Here is a 19,398-nt window from a genome sequence, read left to right as displayed (position 1 = left end):
TGGGCTATTTAAAGTCTGATTAAATGTGTTCTCAGTTTGTCACACCGCAGGAAAATTTGCTGTTAACCACCCAGACAAATTTGAATGATTTAAAAAAATTAATCTTGGAAAAACAAGCTCTGAAACTCTGGGGGCGTGTCCGCTGTCTGTGCTGAAACCACGCCCACTCACAGGAAAGCAGCTGTCTCTTTTTTTAAGCAATACAACTTTCAACAATACTTTTCGAACATTTATAATGTGTTTATAAGTGTGTTTAAGTGTGTACTTAAAAATGCTTTTTTTATGCAATTGGCCTTTACAAAACATATATTATGTGTATTTCTGGAATCCTTGATTCTGATTGGCCAACCATATTGGATGCAAACTTTGACTCTTTCCCAGTATGCTGCAACATTCACGTATCTTGTATCGCTTCACACTTGCTCAGGTCAATATTTCACATCCACTTATTCACTAATTTGGTAAGCCTCCATGTAATAAGTTGGAAAATGTAAAGTCAGCAGATCATTATCGCAAAACAACCCCCTTCAGAGGTCCTGAACCGCCTGTCAGGGTTTATTCTGCAATAATGTCCAGCTGACTGTGCATTATTCAGTTACTTGTAGGCCAACTACTAGTCTAATATTTGAAATGTATCCTGAGTCAGTATGTTGGGTTAGATAATGGGTCTGTTTGAAAAATAAACAAATCAAGTTTCTTCATTACTATTATCTGGACTTTACAAATTGCTTAATCTTTCGACAGTGCAATAGCACACCAAAAACTTTTTGAGTAGCTCAAGCAAAACTCCACAAAGTCTATTTTCCTATTTAAATGCAAATGAAGTGAAATTAGTTTATTCAATAGCTTTTCTCTAACTCGCCAGGGCACCAGACGTCTGGTGCAGACAGAACAAAGAAAAGGGTGCTGGAGAAGAATCAGACCGCACTTTGGGCCAGATCTTCACCGAAGTCTGCTAGAAGAGAGTCTTACCCAGATCTATGTAACGCTTCCTGCCGAATCGCCGGCTGCCGTTCCCTCCGCCCGGACTGACCGAGTCCCACCTGTGCCGTTGAGTCGGGCCGTTCTGAGAGGGCCGCAGTGTGATAACTCCACAACGCTCCCTGCGCGGGCACACAAACACACAGACGATCAATACTCCGCCCTCCCGGCCACTGCTGAAGTCATAATGTCAGAAAGTGAACCCACTCGTCTTTGATGACCACTTCTGGGTGACCAAGGGCCTCGAAGCGCTTACGCAGCATGGACTGAGTGACGCTGCTCGGAAGGTTGTGAATGTAGATCACTTGGCACTTGTTCTGGAAAGGCAGTTAAACAGAATAAATACGTCAGGCGGCACGATCCCAACTGCACTTATGTGAAATGAACGAGCCTTGAAATGCACTTGTGGCAGGTTAGCGCTGCTTGCTAACTAAAAAAACGCTAACAAATAAATCTGAGATGTCCTACCACATCATTCTCTTGTCCACACTTTATCTTGCTTCTTTTATCCGATGTTTCATGGCATGTCTCAGAGCTCCCACTGCTGAAAGAGGCAAAAATGTATTGAACAAATGTTAAAATAAAATATTAAATGATCAGATATTAAACAAAAGATAATAAAAAATTAAACAAAAATGTGTCTGCACATTCACATTTGCACTTATCTTCCATTGTCCACTGTTTTGTCTTTTGAGACTTTCTAGAAAGTGACTGTATAAGTGCACAAGAACAATAAAAAAAAAAAAAAAATGGTACAGCCCTAAAAATGCAGTGGAGCTGCTAATGAACTAGGGCGTGTACTGAGCACTGCAAAGTCAATACCTGAAGGAAATTTTGCAGCCGGGGGAGGGGGGCGAGCAGGACACCGGGGATTGTGCATCCAACTCTTGGGTGGGTGAACAGGCCGGAGTGGGTTCGCTGGTCTGCTCCGGACTGAGTGTCGGTAATGCTGCGGTCTGGTTCTCCTGCAGCTCTTCCTCTGCCTCAGTCCTCTGCTGGTATTCGTTCATTTTATTTACGAGCTTCTCCCCCTGTCCCTCCATCACCCCGTTGCTCTCTTGTATCTTTCGGCGGGGTGCGATGGTGCCGAGCACTGCCGCTGTTCTCTTGCGACTCTCCCCCAGTCCCAGTAGGCAGTAGTCGTGGTCCCCGTACGCCCGCTGCGTGCCGCCCTTACATTCTGCATCACCGGTCTGGTCCATCCGGCGCAGCTGGGCGTACAGTTCTGTCTGCTCTGGGAGCTTGCGTATGTGCGCCCGTGCCAGGCACGAGCTCTTGGTGGTGATCTCAGCCTTGCCGTCTGGTTTAAAGAGCTCGTCCTCCACTGGTTTATGAGGGGGTGTGGTGGGGGGAGTGAGGCCTGGAAAACAAACATGTTTATTAATCACAATGACACACAGCAGCGCATAACAGCCAAATGGAACAGAGTAACAAATATATGAAAATACTGCCTGAAAAATTGTGGGGATTTTTTTGTATTTGTGTACATATTTGCTGTATTTTCTTAAAGGGACAGTTCTTGCAAAAACAGACATGTTGTAAAACCTGTATAAATGTCTGATGACCACAAAGAAAGACATTTTCAGAAATGTTTGTAACAAACCAATCATAAGCCCCATTCACTTCCATAGTATTATTTTTTCCTACAATGGAAGTGAATGGAAAAAATAAATGAGAACAAAGAAATGTATGTGGGATTGTAACAACATAAGTGAGAAAATGATGACAGAATTTTAATTTTTGGGTGAACTATCCCTTTAATAAAGAGAGCAAAGACAAATATGGATTCCCATTAATAGTTTGTTAAACAAATCTGGTGGTTGCCTACTGTAAAATGTTTGCATAATACTGTTTATATGTGTAATTTATATAATAACAAAGCATGACTATGTTGAACAAGCTCAGTATTAAACATAAATATTATCTCTTGACTTATATGCCATCACATTAATCACCGATGGGCTCTTTTGTCATCTCCCCCCTAACAACCACCCAGAGAACCCTAGCAACAGCCCAGCATCACGGCAGAGACTTTTGTTTGACGAATAATCACTCACATCCAGAAAATGTTTAAATATAGTACAATATTCTTCTCCCATATCATATTTCTTCCCATTATGTTCTGTGTAAATGCCAAAAACAAAAGCCTTAGCCATTCACTTAGCGTTAGCTCAAAGCCAATGCAAATGCTTGGCGAGCTACTAGCATGTGTGAAAACACGAGGTGAAAAACTGGTAATAACTCACGCAATGCCAAGCATGGCACGTTTATAAAAATCCCACTGACTGAGTGCGTAATGTTACCTGCTGTGCCGCACAGCTCCATGCAGAGAGTCTGCTCAAAGGACTTGGTGGCATACTGCGTGTCTCTGATCAGAAAAGAAAGAGATTGAAAATATATAACACGTTTACATGGTATAACATGACATTAGGAGAGAGAGAGAGAAAGCATGAATAAAACTGACTGCTTATAAGGGTTCTGCACAGGGTTAGACCAATCACGGTTGCTTAACTTTACAGTAAATCTGAGCTATAAATCTGCATAATTGTAATTGGCAAAATAACCTCAGGGATTTTTATAGAATAGTGTTATTGTGTGAGACAAAGTGTTTGGGGACGTATGAGAAACAGTGACTACAAGACTCCAGAGGCAATTTAAAAGATGGACAGAGTCCAACGGTGGTCTTAAACATTTGCCCTGGATGTGGTCCAGGGTTCGAGAAAAGATAAGATGTGAAAGGAACACACATACCCGTTGGATTTGGAAGCCAGCGGCAGACAGAGGCAGGCGCGTTTCTCTGCGAAAGGAACAGCATTGTCAAAGATCTTAACACTATTATGTTCTCAAAGCTACATTACAGGTTACTAGAGAAGACAATGTTCTTTGAGGAACCCATTTAAAGGTTGTGAATGGGTCAAGTAAGAGATAATGCAAAGGCAAGCAGGATGTTATCGCAGAAATAAGCCTCGATGGTGTGATCATTATTTTGTGTTAACAACTGTCTGCCTGTAAATTATCTCACTTATTACACGGCTATTTACTCGTAAGGTAAGAAACATTCATTATTGATTTGAAATATTTGATTTGCTCATTTTTAACAAATGCAGACCTTCCGCGAGGAAAACACGTTTATTTTCTTACTTTAAGACAAGACGTTCAAATGTCACGAACACGCTATTTGGTTTAATAATTTTTATATAATGTCATATATATGTTATTAAAAGACATATTTATATTTAATTTGTGTGTAATATTAAAGGAAAACACCACTGGTTTTCAATATTTTACTATGTTCTTACCTCAGCTTAGACGAATTAATACATAGCTATCTTTTTTCAGTGCGTGCACTTCATCTTTGTACAGCGCGTCATGAATGTGTTAGCATTTAGCCTAGCCCCATTCATTCCTTAGGATCCAAACAGGGATGAATTTAGAAGCCACCAAACACTTCCATGTTTTCTCTATTTAAAGACACGAATTAGTATGGTGGCACAAAATAAAACATGCCGATTTTTTAAGCAGATAAAAAATGAGAACTATAGTGTATGCACTTAGATAGCGGCACTTCGGCCTCGGGCGCAGTAATATTGACTGAAGTTTGAGCGAGAAGGGGAAGGAGTCAGGGGTGATGATGTTACTGCGCACCGAGGTCAAAGTGCTGCAAACTAAGTGCTCTTCTGCCATACAATATAGTTCTCATTTTTTATCCACTTAAGAAATCCCACGTTTTATTTTGTGCCACCATACTTACTTTAAATAGGGAAAACATGGAAGTGTTTGGTGGCTTCTAAATTCATCCCTGTTTGGATCCTAAGGAATGAATGGGGCTAGGCTAAATGCTAACACATTCACGACAAGCTGTACAAAGATTAACTGCACGCATTGAAAAAAGATAGGGATGTATTAATTTGTCTAAGTTGAGGTAAAAACATAGTAAAATATTGAAAAACGGTTTTCCTTTAAACTTTTAAACGATTTACAGGATCCGGGTTGTGTTATTAGTTTCAGGAGGTTGTTATCACAGAATAACATAACTTGCAATGTCCTGACTGTCAATCAGAATCAAGCATTTTAGAGTGCTGTGTAATAACAATAAAAAAGGAAAATGTCACCCATGCACTGTAAAAAATTTGGTTGAACTTAAAAAAGTTAGTTACCTGGTTGCATTTAAATTTTAAGTTAATTAAAATTAAAAAATATTAGTTGACACAATTTGAGTTAACTATTTTTAAGTTGAATGAGCTAAAAAAGCTGAACCAACAAATCATTTTGTACAGTGTGAATTTATGTATTCACACGTTCTTAAACTGATATCATTTTTTGGGTTTGATTGATTCATTTTTTATGTTCTGATTTACTTTGGTAGTATTAAAAATGTTTGTATTTTGTCCAGTTATAAATATATACTGGAAGAACATAAATACAACTTTGGGGACAGTATTAAAAATCAATATTCTATTTCAATTCAATGTATTATATCTTGGAATTTCAGACCTTCAAGAAACTAATATTGTTTATTTATGGAGAATAGTATTGATAGCGGCAAAGAGGGCTATTACACGCAGATGGCTTTAACCTATTTCATCTGCAATAAAAGATTGGAGAGGGGTTGTATCTGACATAAACTAGATGAAATCTGCAAACTTACCATATAACTAAAAAAGGAGTATATTTATGGAAGAAATGGAGGGATTTTGTGGATGCAGATAAATAGTTAAACAGCAGATGTTATTCAGTTGTACCTAATGTCTTCCTTAGTATTTTTGTCTTGTTTTCCAGTAAAAATATTTAAGAATTCTTAAAATTGACATACATTAACCTGATAAGCAAAGTGGCTTAAGATTTTAAGTAAGTCTTGTTTACTAAAATATATTATGAAATTTAAGAGGTTAAGGTTTTTACTTGTTTAAAGTATAAACCTTTTGATTTTCATCATTTATTTCAATTAACAAGACTTAATATATTAGGCCAATTTGCTTACCAAGTAAATATATCTCGATTTAAGAATGTTTTGATATGTATACTAAATATACTACTATATACTTAACATCTGCTATTTACAACAAAAAAATTGTATTTAAAAAACACTTCACATGTCTTCATTCTTATTATAAGTCTTACCGTCACTGCAGCAAGGGTTATGAGTGTCAGGACTTTTGAGGATGTTGATCTTCTGGCTGTCAGAAGCGTCTATGGGAGGATGTTTGACCGCATTCTCCTCTTCACCGAAATGCCCACTACTTCGTTCTGACCGGTCGCAGCTCACGCGGACCCTCTTAGCGAACCTGCTGGGAAAAGAAGCAAGCCGGCGAGAGCGCCTGACCGAGAAGGAGCCCTCCTCGGGCTCGGGGCTCTTGGGACGCTTTGCGGCCTTTTGCGAGCTCTCACAGTCTCTAGGTTCGGCTTTAGCCTGGCGTGCGGAGGGGGAAATAACCTCACGATCGGGCTGTGCCACGTCCCCTCTGCCGTGGCTGTAAGGAGGGCTGTGCATTCTGTAAGGCTTGCTTACGTCAAATGAGCTGACGGCCTCCAGTAGTTCCTTGAGCAGGGAGTGGGCTTTGATTTCCCTGCGGCGAGTGAAGGGAACGCGTGGCCTGGACGCGCTGCTATTGCAATTTTGGGGGGTGGGCTTGTGAGAGTTCTGAGGAAGGCTGTGGGAAACGTGAGAGTTTTCGGATTTGGCCTTACGTGCCTGCGCCTCGCGCTCTTTGCGATCCCAGCCGGCCTGCTTGCGTGTTGGCACGCAGTATGTGTGCATGTATTTGATGAGCTCGACTACAGAATGCAGTTCTTTTTCTGAGGTGAACTGGGGCTTTGGTGGCTCGACGCACACCGTGCTCTCGCCCTCGCTGCTGGATGACTCTTCCTCTTCAGAGTCACTGTCCTCTTCTTCTTCCTCCTCTTCGTCTGCGGAAGGCGTGTCCTCCGCTTCCTGTGCGGTGGTGAGGTGGCGATGGAGTTCAGTGCAAAGACGCCCGGCGGGTCTCACTGGTCGCAGCCTACGGTCTTGTGTGCTTGTCTTGTCCTTCTGTAAAAGGAAACAATTACATTTAGTTTGATATGAAATACAATGCTTTTTTGCCACTGTTACCCAGTTAGCTTAGCATTTTGTATATTTTGTAGTGCTGGGAAAAGATGAATCGCGATTAATTTCATTCAAAATAAAAGTGATTTTTTTTGCATAATATGTGTGTACTGAGTGTAATTATTGTGCATATTTAACCACACACACATACATATAGTCATTTCAGATTTTTTAATTTATATATAATTTTTTTAATGTCTATAATATAGAATATATAAAATACAGTATACCTAAATATATATACACATGTAAATGTTTCTTAAATACATACATGAATGTTATACAAAATCACTTTTATTTGGAATGCGATTAATCGCGATTAATCTTTTCCCAGCACTAATATTTTGTTAAAGGTGCATTGTGTACATTCAAGAAATATCTCTTGACATAAGTGCAATACAATACACATAACAATATTATCAGTGGTGTATTAAAACCTTGTATAATGAAGTGTATTGTTTATTACTATACTATACTATATTATATCATACTAAATATTAAAAAATTTAAGTTACGTTTTTTTGTTTTTTATGTAAAGCTGCTTTGAAACAAGACTTGACTTGACAAATGGATAAAATATGATGACACAATTAAGTAGGAAAGTCTGTGCATGATTGGAATTTGAATCAGAGAATAAAATTACAGTAAAATTTAAGTAGATGCATTGCAGTAGCATTTAGTCATGCGTTTGATTCCCAGGAAACACACATACACGCCAAAAAAATGCTGGGTTATTTTCAACCCAGAGTTGGGGTCAAAAACGGACAAACCCAACCAGCTGCGTTGTCATTTAACCTATGCTGGGTTGAATTAACCCATTGTTGGGTCAAATATAAACATTTTCTGCATTATTTTACCCCGGGCGGCTGGGTTTGTCCCTTTCTGAGCCAACGCTGAGCTGAAGATAACCCAGCATTTTACAAAGTGTACTGATAAAATGTATAGTCTGTATGCACTGTAGGTCTGCCAAATGCATAAATGTAAACTTTAATATAGTGTTTACTTACAAAATTTTGATCTTAGACCACAAAACCATAGTCATAGGGTAAAAATCTTTTAATTGGTAGATATACATAAACCGAAAGCTGAATAAAAAATGCTTTCTATTGATGTGTGCCAACCAAGTGTGCCAAACCATTTCAGTACTGTTACACAAACCCAACCCTACTTTGAAACAGTCATAGTAAAAAGCATTTGCTCATGACAGTGATTTACGTGGCATGCAGCGAGCTATCTTTCGTAACACCCTTACAAGTTAATGACGAAATGCGCGAGCCATCTAAAACAGCTCAGTGCCGTACGGTCTTTCTCAGTGTGCACGCTCCTCTAAGGTTACTGTGACAAATGTGCAAAGCTTAGTTGCAAGATATTCATTGGGTATCCAAGGAACTACTGCTTGTTCTTTAATATAATCTCATACTCCATGTGAACACTGCCCTTCAGGCTGGGTAGAGACTCTTGCTTTGGTATGACAGATGGCTGAACTCAACTCTAAAGCAACGGCAACCTTAGCCGGGGTGCGATGTGCCAAAACAGAGGGAGTGAATGAGAAACCACAGGTTTCACAGGCTTTGAAGCGCAAATCCTCAAGGCCGGCGCACGATAATTAGGCATTAGCATTGCGGTGGGAACACACCACAGCTTTAACGGCTGGTGAATGGTGTATGCGCTCAGACGGAGTTTGTTAACTCCATTTCCTATCATGGGATGGATCTCTTGTGTCACATGTTCGGAGTTTAAGCTGCGTCTCACCTTCAGCACAGGCCTCGCGGGCTTGACGTGCAGAATCCTGCTGCTATGGCGATGCGCGCTGCCATTTTTGTGCGTCTCAAGGCTCACAGGCACATTAGGGGGCGACAGCAGGAGCTTTTTTAGCTGTGGGGTGAATGAGAGGAGGGGGATTATAATGTGCTGTGGGTTTACTTATTCAAAACATTGAAAGAACACAACAAATGAATCAAATATAATGTCTCACATTCAAAAAAAAGGTCTGAGAAGTGTTTCAAACATTAAACTGACAGGTCATGTAAAACAGTAGTTGTACAACCCATAGGAAAGAAAAATCACATAGACAGCAATAAAGATGTAATATGAGCTCTTAATATGAACTCAAACATTTTTATTAACTTAACCTATTATACATACATTTTATAGCTCTATACTCTCACTATATGTCAATAATTCTCACATTTGTGTCTATTTATGGAGACAACATCAGTAAGACATTATTAAGAAGTAAATATATTGTATATAAGATCAATTCGTAAATGACCAGCACTGGATGAGATGCAAGAAGCAGCCCTGTGCTCTTGAATCCCTTAAGTGATTGTTAATGTGCCAACTTGGCAGGTCCGTCCACTAGAGGAAACCAAAGGGGCGCTGAGGGTTTCAGCCTTTGCGCCCAAACTGTTTTGGCACGCAATGACTATCTATGCCATGAAAACATGTGCTCCACTCTCTCTGCTCCTGATGAGTGAATGAGCTCTTTTGTTTGGCACCCAGACTGGCCTCAATTTAGGGATTGAAGTGTAATTAAAGCCATCGCCAGCAGAGGGGGCTCGCAGATCTTGGGTAAGTTGCTTCAATTTATACCCAGACTACGGAGAGGAAGCTAAACAATCCTAGAAGATTTCCTCGTTGTTACATAAATCACCCAACACAGGAATGCATCTGTTCAGACTTGCAGCATTTAGTATAAGTAAGAAAATGACATGTGCTGTGTTTTGTAAGCATTCCAGTCTGAATCAGCAATAATGACTCAAACAATGGCATGAGCTGGAACGGGACTATCTGTTTGTCCAACCAATGGAAGACGAAGGACAGTTCAGGGCACATTTTTCATACATAATATTGCTTTAAATACCCTTAAAGCGATGCTCCAGCCAAATATCAAATTATCCCATGATTTACTTACCCTCAAGCAATCCATCATCTTTCAGATGAACTCAGTTGGAGTTATTTTAGCTCTTTTTCAAGTTTTATAATGGTAGAAAACAGGAATCAGGGAACAACTTTTGACCTTAACCCCCCAAAAAGTTCATTCATTCTTCACAGAGGTAATATATGAGGCTCTAAGGGGTTAATAAAGGTCTTCTGCAGGTAATCGATGTTATTTTGTAAGAAAATTGTCTATATTTTAAACTAGTTATTATAGTTTGCCATGTGGATTACTTTTCTGAAGGATGAATGCACGTTATTGAGCTTCAAAGTCAGAAGTTGTTCCCTGCTTTCTCCCATTATAAGCTTGGAAAATCAAGGACATTTACTAAAATATCTACAAATGTGTTCGTATGAAAGATTATGGACATATGTATCTATGAGGGTGCATAAATCATGGAGTAATTCTGATATTTGGCTGGAGTATCCCTTTAAATGCAATGTATCTCATAAAACATTGTAAATGTTCCCAGTTGCATAACACATTTTTTCTCATTTGTCTCATCTACAGGAATTTCTTCTAGAATTTTATCCCCAGCCTGTAATGAAGTTTTTTGCTACCGAGCCTATAAACAGGCAGAAGCTATGTCCTGTGGCCTTTCAAGGGCATCAAACAATGCAATCCTAGAACAATTTGAATGATCAAAGGCACTGAACGTATGACAGATGTTACTGTAGGTTTAAACAGTCTTTGCTCATAAGAACATGACAAACAGGAAAAACCACTACATTACAATAAAGGCTGCAGACCGATTGTTTGCAGCACTACAGGAAATAAAAACTGTGGACCAAAAACAAAGGTAAAAGAAGAAACAGAGAAGCTGTTGAACGGGTAATAACTGTATTAACTGGCTTCACAACGTACACAGATGAAATTGTTGGGGTTTGGTTGCTGAGAAGAAAAGATAAGAAAGCAGCATCATGTTCCAGGAAGTATTTTCTTAAAAAAGATGTTATTATTTACACAACCTCATGTCTCTTTTCAAAGCTGTATGAAGAATTGTACTGGTTGCTCTTTTTCATCTCATTACAGTATAGGACCGCACTATACGTTTGTGAATTATATTCAAAGTCATTTAAATTCAGTCGATTTGGCTGAGAAAAGTGCCATATTTTTAAATCTTTACAAAGTACTTATTGGCACGCTCATGAGTTTATGAGGAAACTAAAATTTCTGAAATTTGGCTCTCACCAATGAATCAGTTAATCCAGTTCACAAAGCCAATCCTACCGGTTTGTTTACACATTGGACTTAATTCAACCCATTACGTTTAACTTTATCCGGCAAGCTATTGCATGACTAAAGACTACTTAGGGCAGATCCTAAGTCCTATAGACGGATTCAGCGGCAACGTCATAAACAAACAGCTTTTGTTGCCCAAATTCATAAAAATTGTCATCCAAGATGTTTATGTCTTTCTGACTTCAGTTTTCATTTTGAAGAAAACATTCCAGGTTTTTTCTCCATATAATGGACTTTAATGCACCTCAACAGTTTACAGTTTCAATGCAGATTCAAAGGGCTCTAAACCATGGGTCTTCAACAGGGGGTCCGGAGACCCTTGGGGGTCCGTGGTGGTATTACAGGGGGTCCTCCAAATAAAGTTTGAATTCAAAATAATATTTTTGGACAAATGAAAGTAGGCATCAAACAAAAAATGATGTTGCTAATATGTTGATAATATATAATATGCTAATAACAAAAAAAAAAACTTTAAATAAAGAGCATAACGTACCCACAATAAAATGTATTCAGATAAATTAAAATGTAATGTAGTATGCCAAAAATTATTATTTTAGTGTCTTTGTAACATCACCATAATAACAAAGTATGTATAATAAATAATAGTAAATACAGTCCTAATTTGACACATGTACTGGGGGTCCCTGCTCCTCCTCTCTATCCATTAAGGGGTTAAAGACCCAAACGAGGCATTTGGGTCTTATCTAGCGAATCGATTGTCATTTTCACCCAAAAAAATGTCTACTTTTTAACAACCACCCCTTGCACTGTGATGCTCATAATGTATGCAAAGCTACCGCTCCAGTGTTTACAAGTGTGCAGAAGGAGGACCATTCAGACGTTTTTGTTTGTGGAATGACACTAATTAATATCTTTAGCCGTTTCTCAATATGCGTTCTTGTGTTCTTGTGTTCTTGTGGACTTGTGAAACGTCATCAGTCGCGGCCCAAGTACTGTTCCAATTCAAAGTTCGCATCAAGCCCAAGTTCACATAAAATCCCCGGATGTGTTCTTGATCCGCCCATTTTATCGAGGATGCATCAGAGGAGACTTGTGTGGACTTATGACAGCGAAGTTTCCCAGAATGCATTTCGCGTCAGGAGTTCGTTCTTCCGAGTCTGAACTTGCAAGTTCGAACTACGAAGGACACAAGTCCGAGTTCGGCGTACTTGGTTTTGAGAAACGGTTTTTGTGTCAGCTTATTGTTTGAAATGGTCCGGTACGTGTGCGTTTCACTTGCGTCATGTGTGACCTTTCAACTTGATTACGTAATACATAAGGGTTAATTGAAGACGAGAAGTTGTAGTTGAAAAGTATATTTTATTTTTTTGTGGAAAATGTGGCTAGATGAGAGCATTATGGCGCGGTTGGGATCATTTAGAGCCCTTTGAAGCTGGCAATTTGGCAATTTGGACCATCAAACTGTTAAGGCCCACTGAAGTCCACAATATGGAGAAAAATCCTGAAATGTCATTTCTTTTGCGACTGAGAAAATAAAAAAATATTGGATGACATGGGGGTGAGTAAATTATTGGGCATTTTTCATGAAAGTGGACTTCCGGTAGACTTCTGCAAAGAGTCAATAACAAAGCACAACGGTGACCCATGCTCGCCATCTCCCCTCGTCTTTAAAACCAAAACATTTTATTTTCAAAAAGGTATTTGTCAGTTTAGCCACTAGCCAGACCATTAAACAAATACAGACCGGAAGTTAACTTTGGGCAAGGTGCGTAATCGTGATGACAGAGTCTGTCTAATGAAACCTCCTATATTTTATGATACTTTTACACTGTATGGACATTCAATGTAACTGCATGAGAAAAAGAGCAATTCATAAAATTCATCATTTCTTGACATGAGGGTGAATAACCAGAGAAACTGAGATAAGCAGAGATACAGAAGGTTCTTTTACAGGAGGGAAGGTGAGAGAGTACTGCTGTAGATCCATTAGGTAGGTCCATTCGTCACCTGTTGGGTTGAAAAATACAGAAACCTGGGAAGTAGATGTAAGCATGCCCTTACAAAAAGGTACCACGCTGCTGACACTATGCAAGACACTAATAATGATGTATTCCTTATGTAAATACCATGCTAAATAAATATGGTAACACTACAGTACCGTAGTACTGATACTATGACTGTACAGTGGTACAGTCAGTACTTTTTTGTAAGGGTGAGAGAGAAAAGAAAAAGCAGTGGGCTGTTTGGGAACATACAGGACTAGACGTCCATAGTGGCCACGTTCCATATCCCTGCGTGTGAAGAGGATTCTTGTTAAAGAGAATCGAAAATGAGCCCAAAATGAGAAAAATTCAGACCTGTGTTGCCTATCATACCCATGCTGTGGGGTAGACTGAGGCCCATCCAAATCCACCTTAAACAGGAAGGAAGGGTTCTTACTAGAGACGGGTCTTCTGTCTCTGGGCTCAGTGAGCCAGTGAGGGGCTCACTGTCCAAATCGAAGTCGTCTTCGTCCTCTTCGCCCTCATCAGGGTCTTCCCCCAGCGAAGGGAACACAGACAGACCCCCGACTCCATCCTCTACAATGCCGTCCAGGCTGTCTGTGAGCGCAGCGAGCAGCGCTGCATTTTCTTCCTGAAGGAACAGACGACAGAAACGCTGTTGAATACAGTCACCATTATTATGAGCAAACCAAAACAGTGGGGGAAATGGGACACAGAGGAGGCCAATTTCGATCCTGATTTATTCATGTCATCTTATCTACAATTACCCACTGTAACAGATTTCTTGAACTTGGCTCATGATGAACTTTTTATCTAGTAACACCTCCGAATTGGTGACATCAGTGAGGAAGTAGAGAGAGATGATGGTTCCCACCTCAAATAGCTCTGGGTCTCCAGCGCTGTACTGTATGGAGGGAGGGGATTGGTCTGATTGCTCATTGCACCAAGGCAGCTCGCCCAGGCAGTTCACCGAATCAAAGTCGCTGGCGTCCAGCTGCGAGAGGTCGAAGTCGGGGAAGTCAGCATCTAGGCGGCCTGAGGAGACCTCCTCTTCCCCAAACTGAGAAAGAAAAAATAGTAACGTTAGAGGTCGACATCAGAGGAAGGATGCTCTCAGTAAACATCCATGGGGAATCCATAAAAAGGCTGCGACTGTGAAGATCTTAATCTTTAGTTTTGCAACAGAGATGTTTTATGCGACATGATGACATCATGGTCAACTAGTCAATTACTGATGTCGACTGATGGCGCTCCGTCTAGTCTCTTTGAAACAGATTATTACCCCCTTAAGACGTACTATCTGAGCATTGTCTCAGGCAAATTCACAGATCAGTCGATTTAAAAAAATGTGTGGTTTTGCACATGCCTACACTGTGCGAGTGAGCGGAGAGAAAGTTTGTGTGTGTGAAAGAGACTGAGAAGCATTGCATGTGTGTGTCTCAGTGTCAATAAGTACTGTGAGAAGGGAAGTGGTCTAAACCCCAGGGGTAGAGCAGAAAACCACACATGCTTTAATATCTCCATGTGAGCGATGGGGCTTTGCATTTTGCGCTCGGATCATTCGGCTAGCCGGCCCAGCCCCACCCGTGCACGTCTGTTTGCGGAGAGGATACCTGCAGGACACCTGCTGCAATGCTACCTCGGTTTGCAGGAGGCCTCAGCATGAATATTCAACAGGGCTGCTGCGATGCATTTTTGATGACTGCTTGAAATAAACCAGTCCTCTCTGTTTCACTAAGCTGATGATTGTGTTTTTTCGGTTCTCTTTATTTCCTCATGCTAGAAGTGACACCATTAACGTCTACGTGACAAAATGCTCACAAAGTTTTACAAAGAGAGACACTACCCTACTGAAAAATCCAGAATAAACTGGTAGCTGGTTTTTGCTGGTTTAAGGTGGGAGTAGCTGGTTTTAGTCCAGCTTAAAAAAGACCAGCTTAAAAAGTGACCAAAACACAGCTTGCTACACTAGCAATACCAGCTAAAACCCGCTTATGCTGGTCTTTGCTGGATTTTTCAGTAGGGTATGAAGCACCTATCAGCATCTGTGGAGCTTTGGGGAAATGAGGTCACATGTTTTACCTCTGCAGCATTTGAACTCGATCTTATTATATTTGTGGTGCTTTAATCTCGCGGCTCACTAAGCTATATTGGCGCAAAAAGACTTTTATGTTAAACCTGCTGTCGGATAAATGAGGCAACATTAGGGCTGATGATATATTTCATGTTCAAAATACATTCACAATGATTCATATATTAAACACCACAGACATTGTGATGATTTTAATATGCTTTTTATTTGCCCATTAGGTTTCTCTGGATTGCCAGAATGTTTAGGAGTTTTATTAATGTCACAATTCATTTGTGCCACTTACTCCACTACTGCCCGAGGCATTTTTTTTTTTCATATATGAACTAATGCTATTTAGAAAAGAACAGGCAGCACTATTTATTTGGGGTGCCCTGAACATGCTGTGCGTGTGTATTTATGCATGCATCGATGCAAATATGATGCAGGTGCTCGTCACCGGCACGCGCCGCATGCAAACACACACGCTTAGCACTCTCTCCACATCCCCGTCACGTGATACTGAGTCATCTCCATCCTTTGAAACCCCTCCCCAATAGCACAAGAACCTCAGCTAATCAATCTTCTCCCCAACCTTTACATTCTCTGCACTCGTGTCTCTCCAGCTCTCTTTTTCTGTGTTATGGAGAGTCTCAATATCAATCAATAAAAACCTCCTTGGGCTCTGAAGGTTTAAGGTCATCAGCGCAGCACGCGTGCTGTGACGGCAAAAATGAATGTGAGACGAAAGCGTGTCGTTTCTCTGCGCATGCGTGGCCTCTTATCAGCTGTGCGTGCTTCAGAGATGAGAGAGGCAGAAATGTTTACACGTGCTGGAATCCTCTACCAAATTCACATGCTGATAAAGCCATCGGTTCACCTTCTTCTGTGTCTGGACCTCGCGACAATATTTAAGTGGATGACGTTCAATGCACAGAAAAGAAACGTCAAACCAGTCAGCGCTGTTAAATGATCAGAAGTTAATGAGCGAAGCTGACCTACTCAAGACTAAAGCAGTAAGACTAATCTCCTATCTGCGCAGTCAAGAATGACCTTTTGGCACATTTAAAAAACTGTTCGGCACATCTCTCATAACAAGAAAGGTCATTTAAAATATAAATCATGCTGAGAAATGTGTAAGTTTGCATATGTATTTGACGTATGGAGTAGGCATAGTTAGACCGAGTCCAAGGGCACAGCATGATAACGCCTAAAACAACCCCGTAACAGTATTGCATCAGCTCTACACTGAGCTTGTCAAGTTTTTTCACTAAGATCCCCACTTATGACAGTACGGACATATTTTCAAGGTATCTAGGGAATTTAATAAACGCATTTAAGGAGAACTAGAGGACGATGTGGAAAACAAAGAAAAGTTTGACCTTTATAAGTTTGAGCGCCATCTGAAAGACTCACTGGACTGGGGATATGAGGAACCACATTTTTCTAGAAACAGCCAGGTGGACTAATCTCTCAAGAAAGCCTGGTTTTGGGTTTACCTATACACTAATCCTCAAAAATATGCATTCTTTAAAAAAAAAAACATTTATATGGAGTCCAATAATATGGACTGCGTTGCGGGCATCTCAAGCAAGGGGCGGCATCCTAAATGAAGAACCACTGCAAAAAGTATACAATATATTTATGTATGAAGAGAAGTTAATTAATCTAAATTCATATAAAAACATAATGTACCCTATCAGTCAAAATGGTCAAAAATGGTCCCAAGCTGTCAATTGCGCAGTACCCTTTAAGAAAGGTCCCAATACATACCTTTGAGGTACTACTATGCACTCTTGAGTTGCAAAGGTGTATTTTTTAAAAGGGTAACACCCCATTGACAGGTAGGGGTCATTATTTGTATAAATGTAAAATTATGTATTCAAAACATGTACATCATTCAATCTCACTATTGTAATTATTTAATTATCCTCAGTTATAGTTTCACATCTTTTATAGGACAATTTACCAGTTACTCGTTCATTCTTTGCACTTAAGTTAATAGGCTCTTATCTGGGTGTCCTGTCCCCTTTGAGCCAACTGCTATCTAAGATTTGTTATATATAGCCGTTATCCTTAGTCTCATGACTGGCTCTTACACAAGCTGCTTGTGACGGGCCCGGAATTAAATGCAGGCCATGCCAAATGCAAATGGGACTAGTGCCTCTCTCATATGCCCCCCCCACCGAAAAACATGAACACATGCGGCCCTTAGAGACACGACCTGCCTAAACTACTAAATAGTTTTCCATCACAACTCAATCCATAAAAAGCTTAGGCGTAGTAGCTAGCCGGCTCCAAACAGGAAGGATCTTGTTGCACTCATTCGAAGAGCAACGCAGATCACGTGCAGCCAGCCATCTTTCCACAAGCAATGAATTCATGAGATGGATTGTGCATCCTGTCGATTTTCCCTGACCCTTTGCTTAGATAATGGCAAATTAAATAAAGATGTTAGACCACAGAAAACAAACACACTACCGTCCGAGTTTTAACTGAATAAGACCTAAATTGGTGGCACGTCCCACCGCCTAGCTCAATTGAAACAGGAGCGATTAAATTAGCTCTTTGTATGTAGGCTTCAGAGGGGCTCTCCGCTAAGGCCCTTACATAAAAGTCGAATTAAAGGCCGAACGGTAGAAGTAGGGCAGTTAAAGGAAGATCTGGGACACTCACGTACAGTCAAACAATGATTCCTTCGTAACAGTTAAACTGATAATATATGACCAATTCATGACACCTCATTGGCGGAGTATTTTTCATGAAAGTGACCACCTTGGTATTGCAAAGCAGATGAAGAACTTCACTATCCCAGCAGGCCACCTTTATCTTTCTTGCCTAACAAGCCTTGCCCTTTAAATCCAGTGTTTATTGAACCCATTCATCCTTTCGACATTGCTAATTCCCATGTAGTAAATTTCCTCATACTCTTAGACTTCCTGGTCAAAATGCAAGTTTCGCAATCGCAACTTACGATAGCCGATGCAATCAAAAATGCTGAATGAAGTCCATAAAAGGCTCCACTTAAAATGACATTAATCTAGATATAGATTAAGACAACTATTTAGATATTATTATTATATTGCATCGTAAATGGATAGTAAAAACATTTACTTATTTACTCTACTTGCTTCAAAACTGTATAAACCAAACCTTGTGCTCCACAAAAATAAAGATATTTTGAAAAATGTTTGTAACCAAGCAGATTTGGGGCACTATTGACTTTGACTATAGAAGTAAAAAACAATCCTATGGAAGTCAATGGTGCCCCAGATCTGTTTTTTTTATATCTTTGTTTATGTTAAGCAGAAACAATTAATTTATACTGGTTTGGAACAATTTGTGGGGAAATAAATAATAATGACAAAATTTTCATTTTTGGGTGAACTATCCCTTTAAGATGCAACCATTCACTGAACCCAATTTTAATCCGTCTTTTTTTTTCCAGATTAGCCATCAAACTCGGTCTAGGCTGAGACGGATATCAAGTGCGAACCAAGGACAACGGCACAGGTCTAAGTGAGACGCTATTATGCAGGATGTCTGAGAGCTCGTGCCCTCGAAAGCGACCCTGCTTCTGTCAGGTAGGACAGTAATGAGATCTGATAAGAAAGCGGATTCAGCGCTTAAAGACGAGACTCTGACGGACTGCCGGTTCAGTTGTGATTTTAGATTCGCATGTGAAATAGTAAACAGGCTTAAAATTTCCAGTAGTTTAATACAGAATGCAATTCAGAGCATATGTTTAAATGCATTTATCAATCTTTTATTTTTTACATTTAAGAAGTTTACATTTAAACGATGAGCCGTGATAATCAAGTTTCTAAACATGTTTGCTTTCTTGCTCTGTAATCAAACAATGATGTCTCTGTCACATGTGTTATTCAGGAAATGCTGGTCATTATTTCAGTCTAATTATTCTCAACAGACATTACTTGATAATCCGCAGACACTAAGACCTGTTTGTAAGTCCCTAACAAGATTTAGAAGTGTAATAGGGAGCCCTAGGAAAGGCCAAACGTCACAAGGGTTAATAAAAAAAATTAGTGCGATTTTTAGTAGTAGTACCAAAAAGCTTTTCTTTAGAAAGATTTCCTAAGGTCACCGTGACAGAATTGAT

The 19,398-nt window shown here is 39.9% G+C and overlaps 1 protein-coding gene across 2 annotated transcripts in view; it reads right to left on the bottom strand.

The window, feature by feature from the left end:
* Positions 1–19,398, bottom strand: part of ppargc1b (peroxisome proliferator-activated receptor gamma, coactivator 1 beta) — a 53,781-nt gene that overhangs the window by 5,983 nt on the left and 28,400 nt on the right. For both annotated transcript variants that reach the window (XR_012335251.1, XM_065266645.2), the window contains exons 2-11: positions 14,085–14,270; positions 13,647–13,841; positions 8,819–8,941; positions 6,103–7,009; positions 3,733–3,778; positions 3,285–3,349; positions 1,804–2,341; positions 1,450–1,525; positions 1,189–1,298; positions 973–1,103 (exon numbers count right to left, since the gene is read on the bottom strand). Coding sequence is in view for 1 of the 2 variants with exons in the window: in XM_065266645.2 (XP_065122717.1) it covers positions 973–1,103; positions 1,189–1,298; positions 1,450–1,525; positions 1,804–2,341; positions 3,285–3,349; positions 3,733–3,778; positions 6,103–7,009; positions 8,819–8,941; positions 13,647–13,841; positions 14,085–14,270 (2,377 nt within the window). In the remaining variant the exon portion in view is untranslated. The remainder of the gene's footprint in view (positions 1–972; positions 1,104–1,188; positions 1,299–1,449; positions 1,526–1,803; positions 2,342–3,284; positions 3,350–3,732; positions 3,779–6,102; positions 7,010–8,818; positions 8,942–13,646; positions 13,842–14,084; positions 14,271–19,398) is intronic.

Source organism: Paramisgurnus dabryanus, chromosome 16 (genome assembly GCF_030506205.2).
Source record: "Paramisgurnus dabryanus chromosome 16, PD_genome_1.1, whole genome shotgun sequence".
NCBI lineage: Eukaryota > Metazoa > Chordata > Actinopteri > Cypriniformes > Cobitidae > Paramisgurnus > Paramisgurnus dabryanus.
This window is presented reverse-complemented; position numbering and strand designations above follow the sequence as displayed.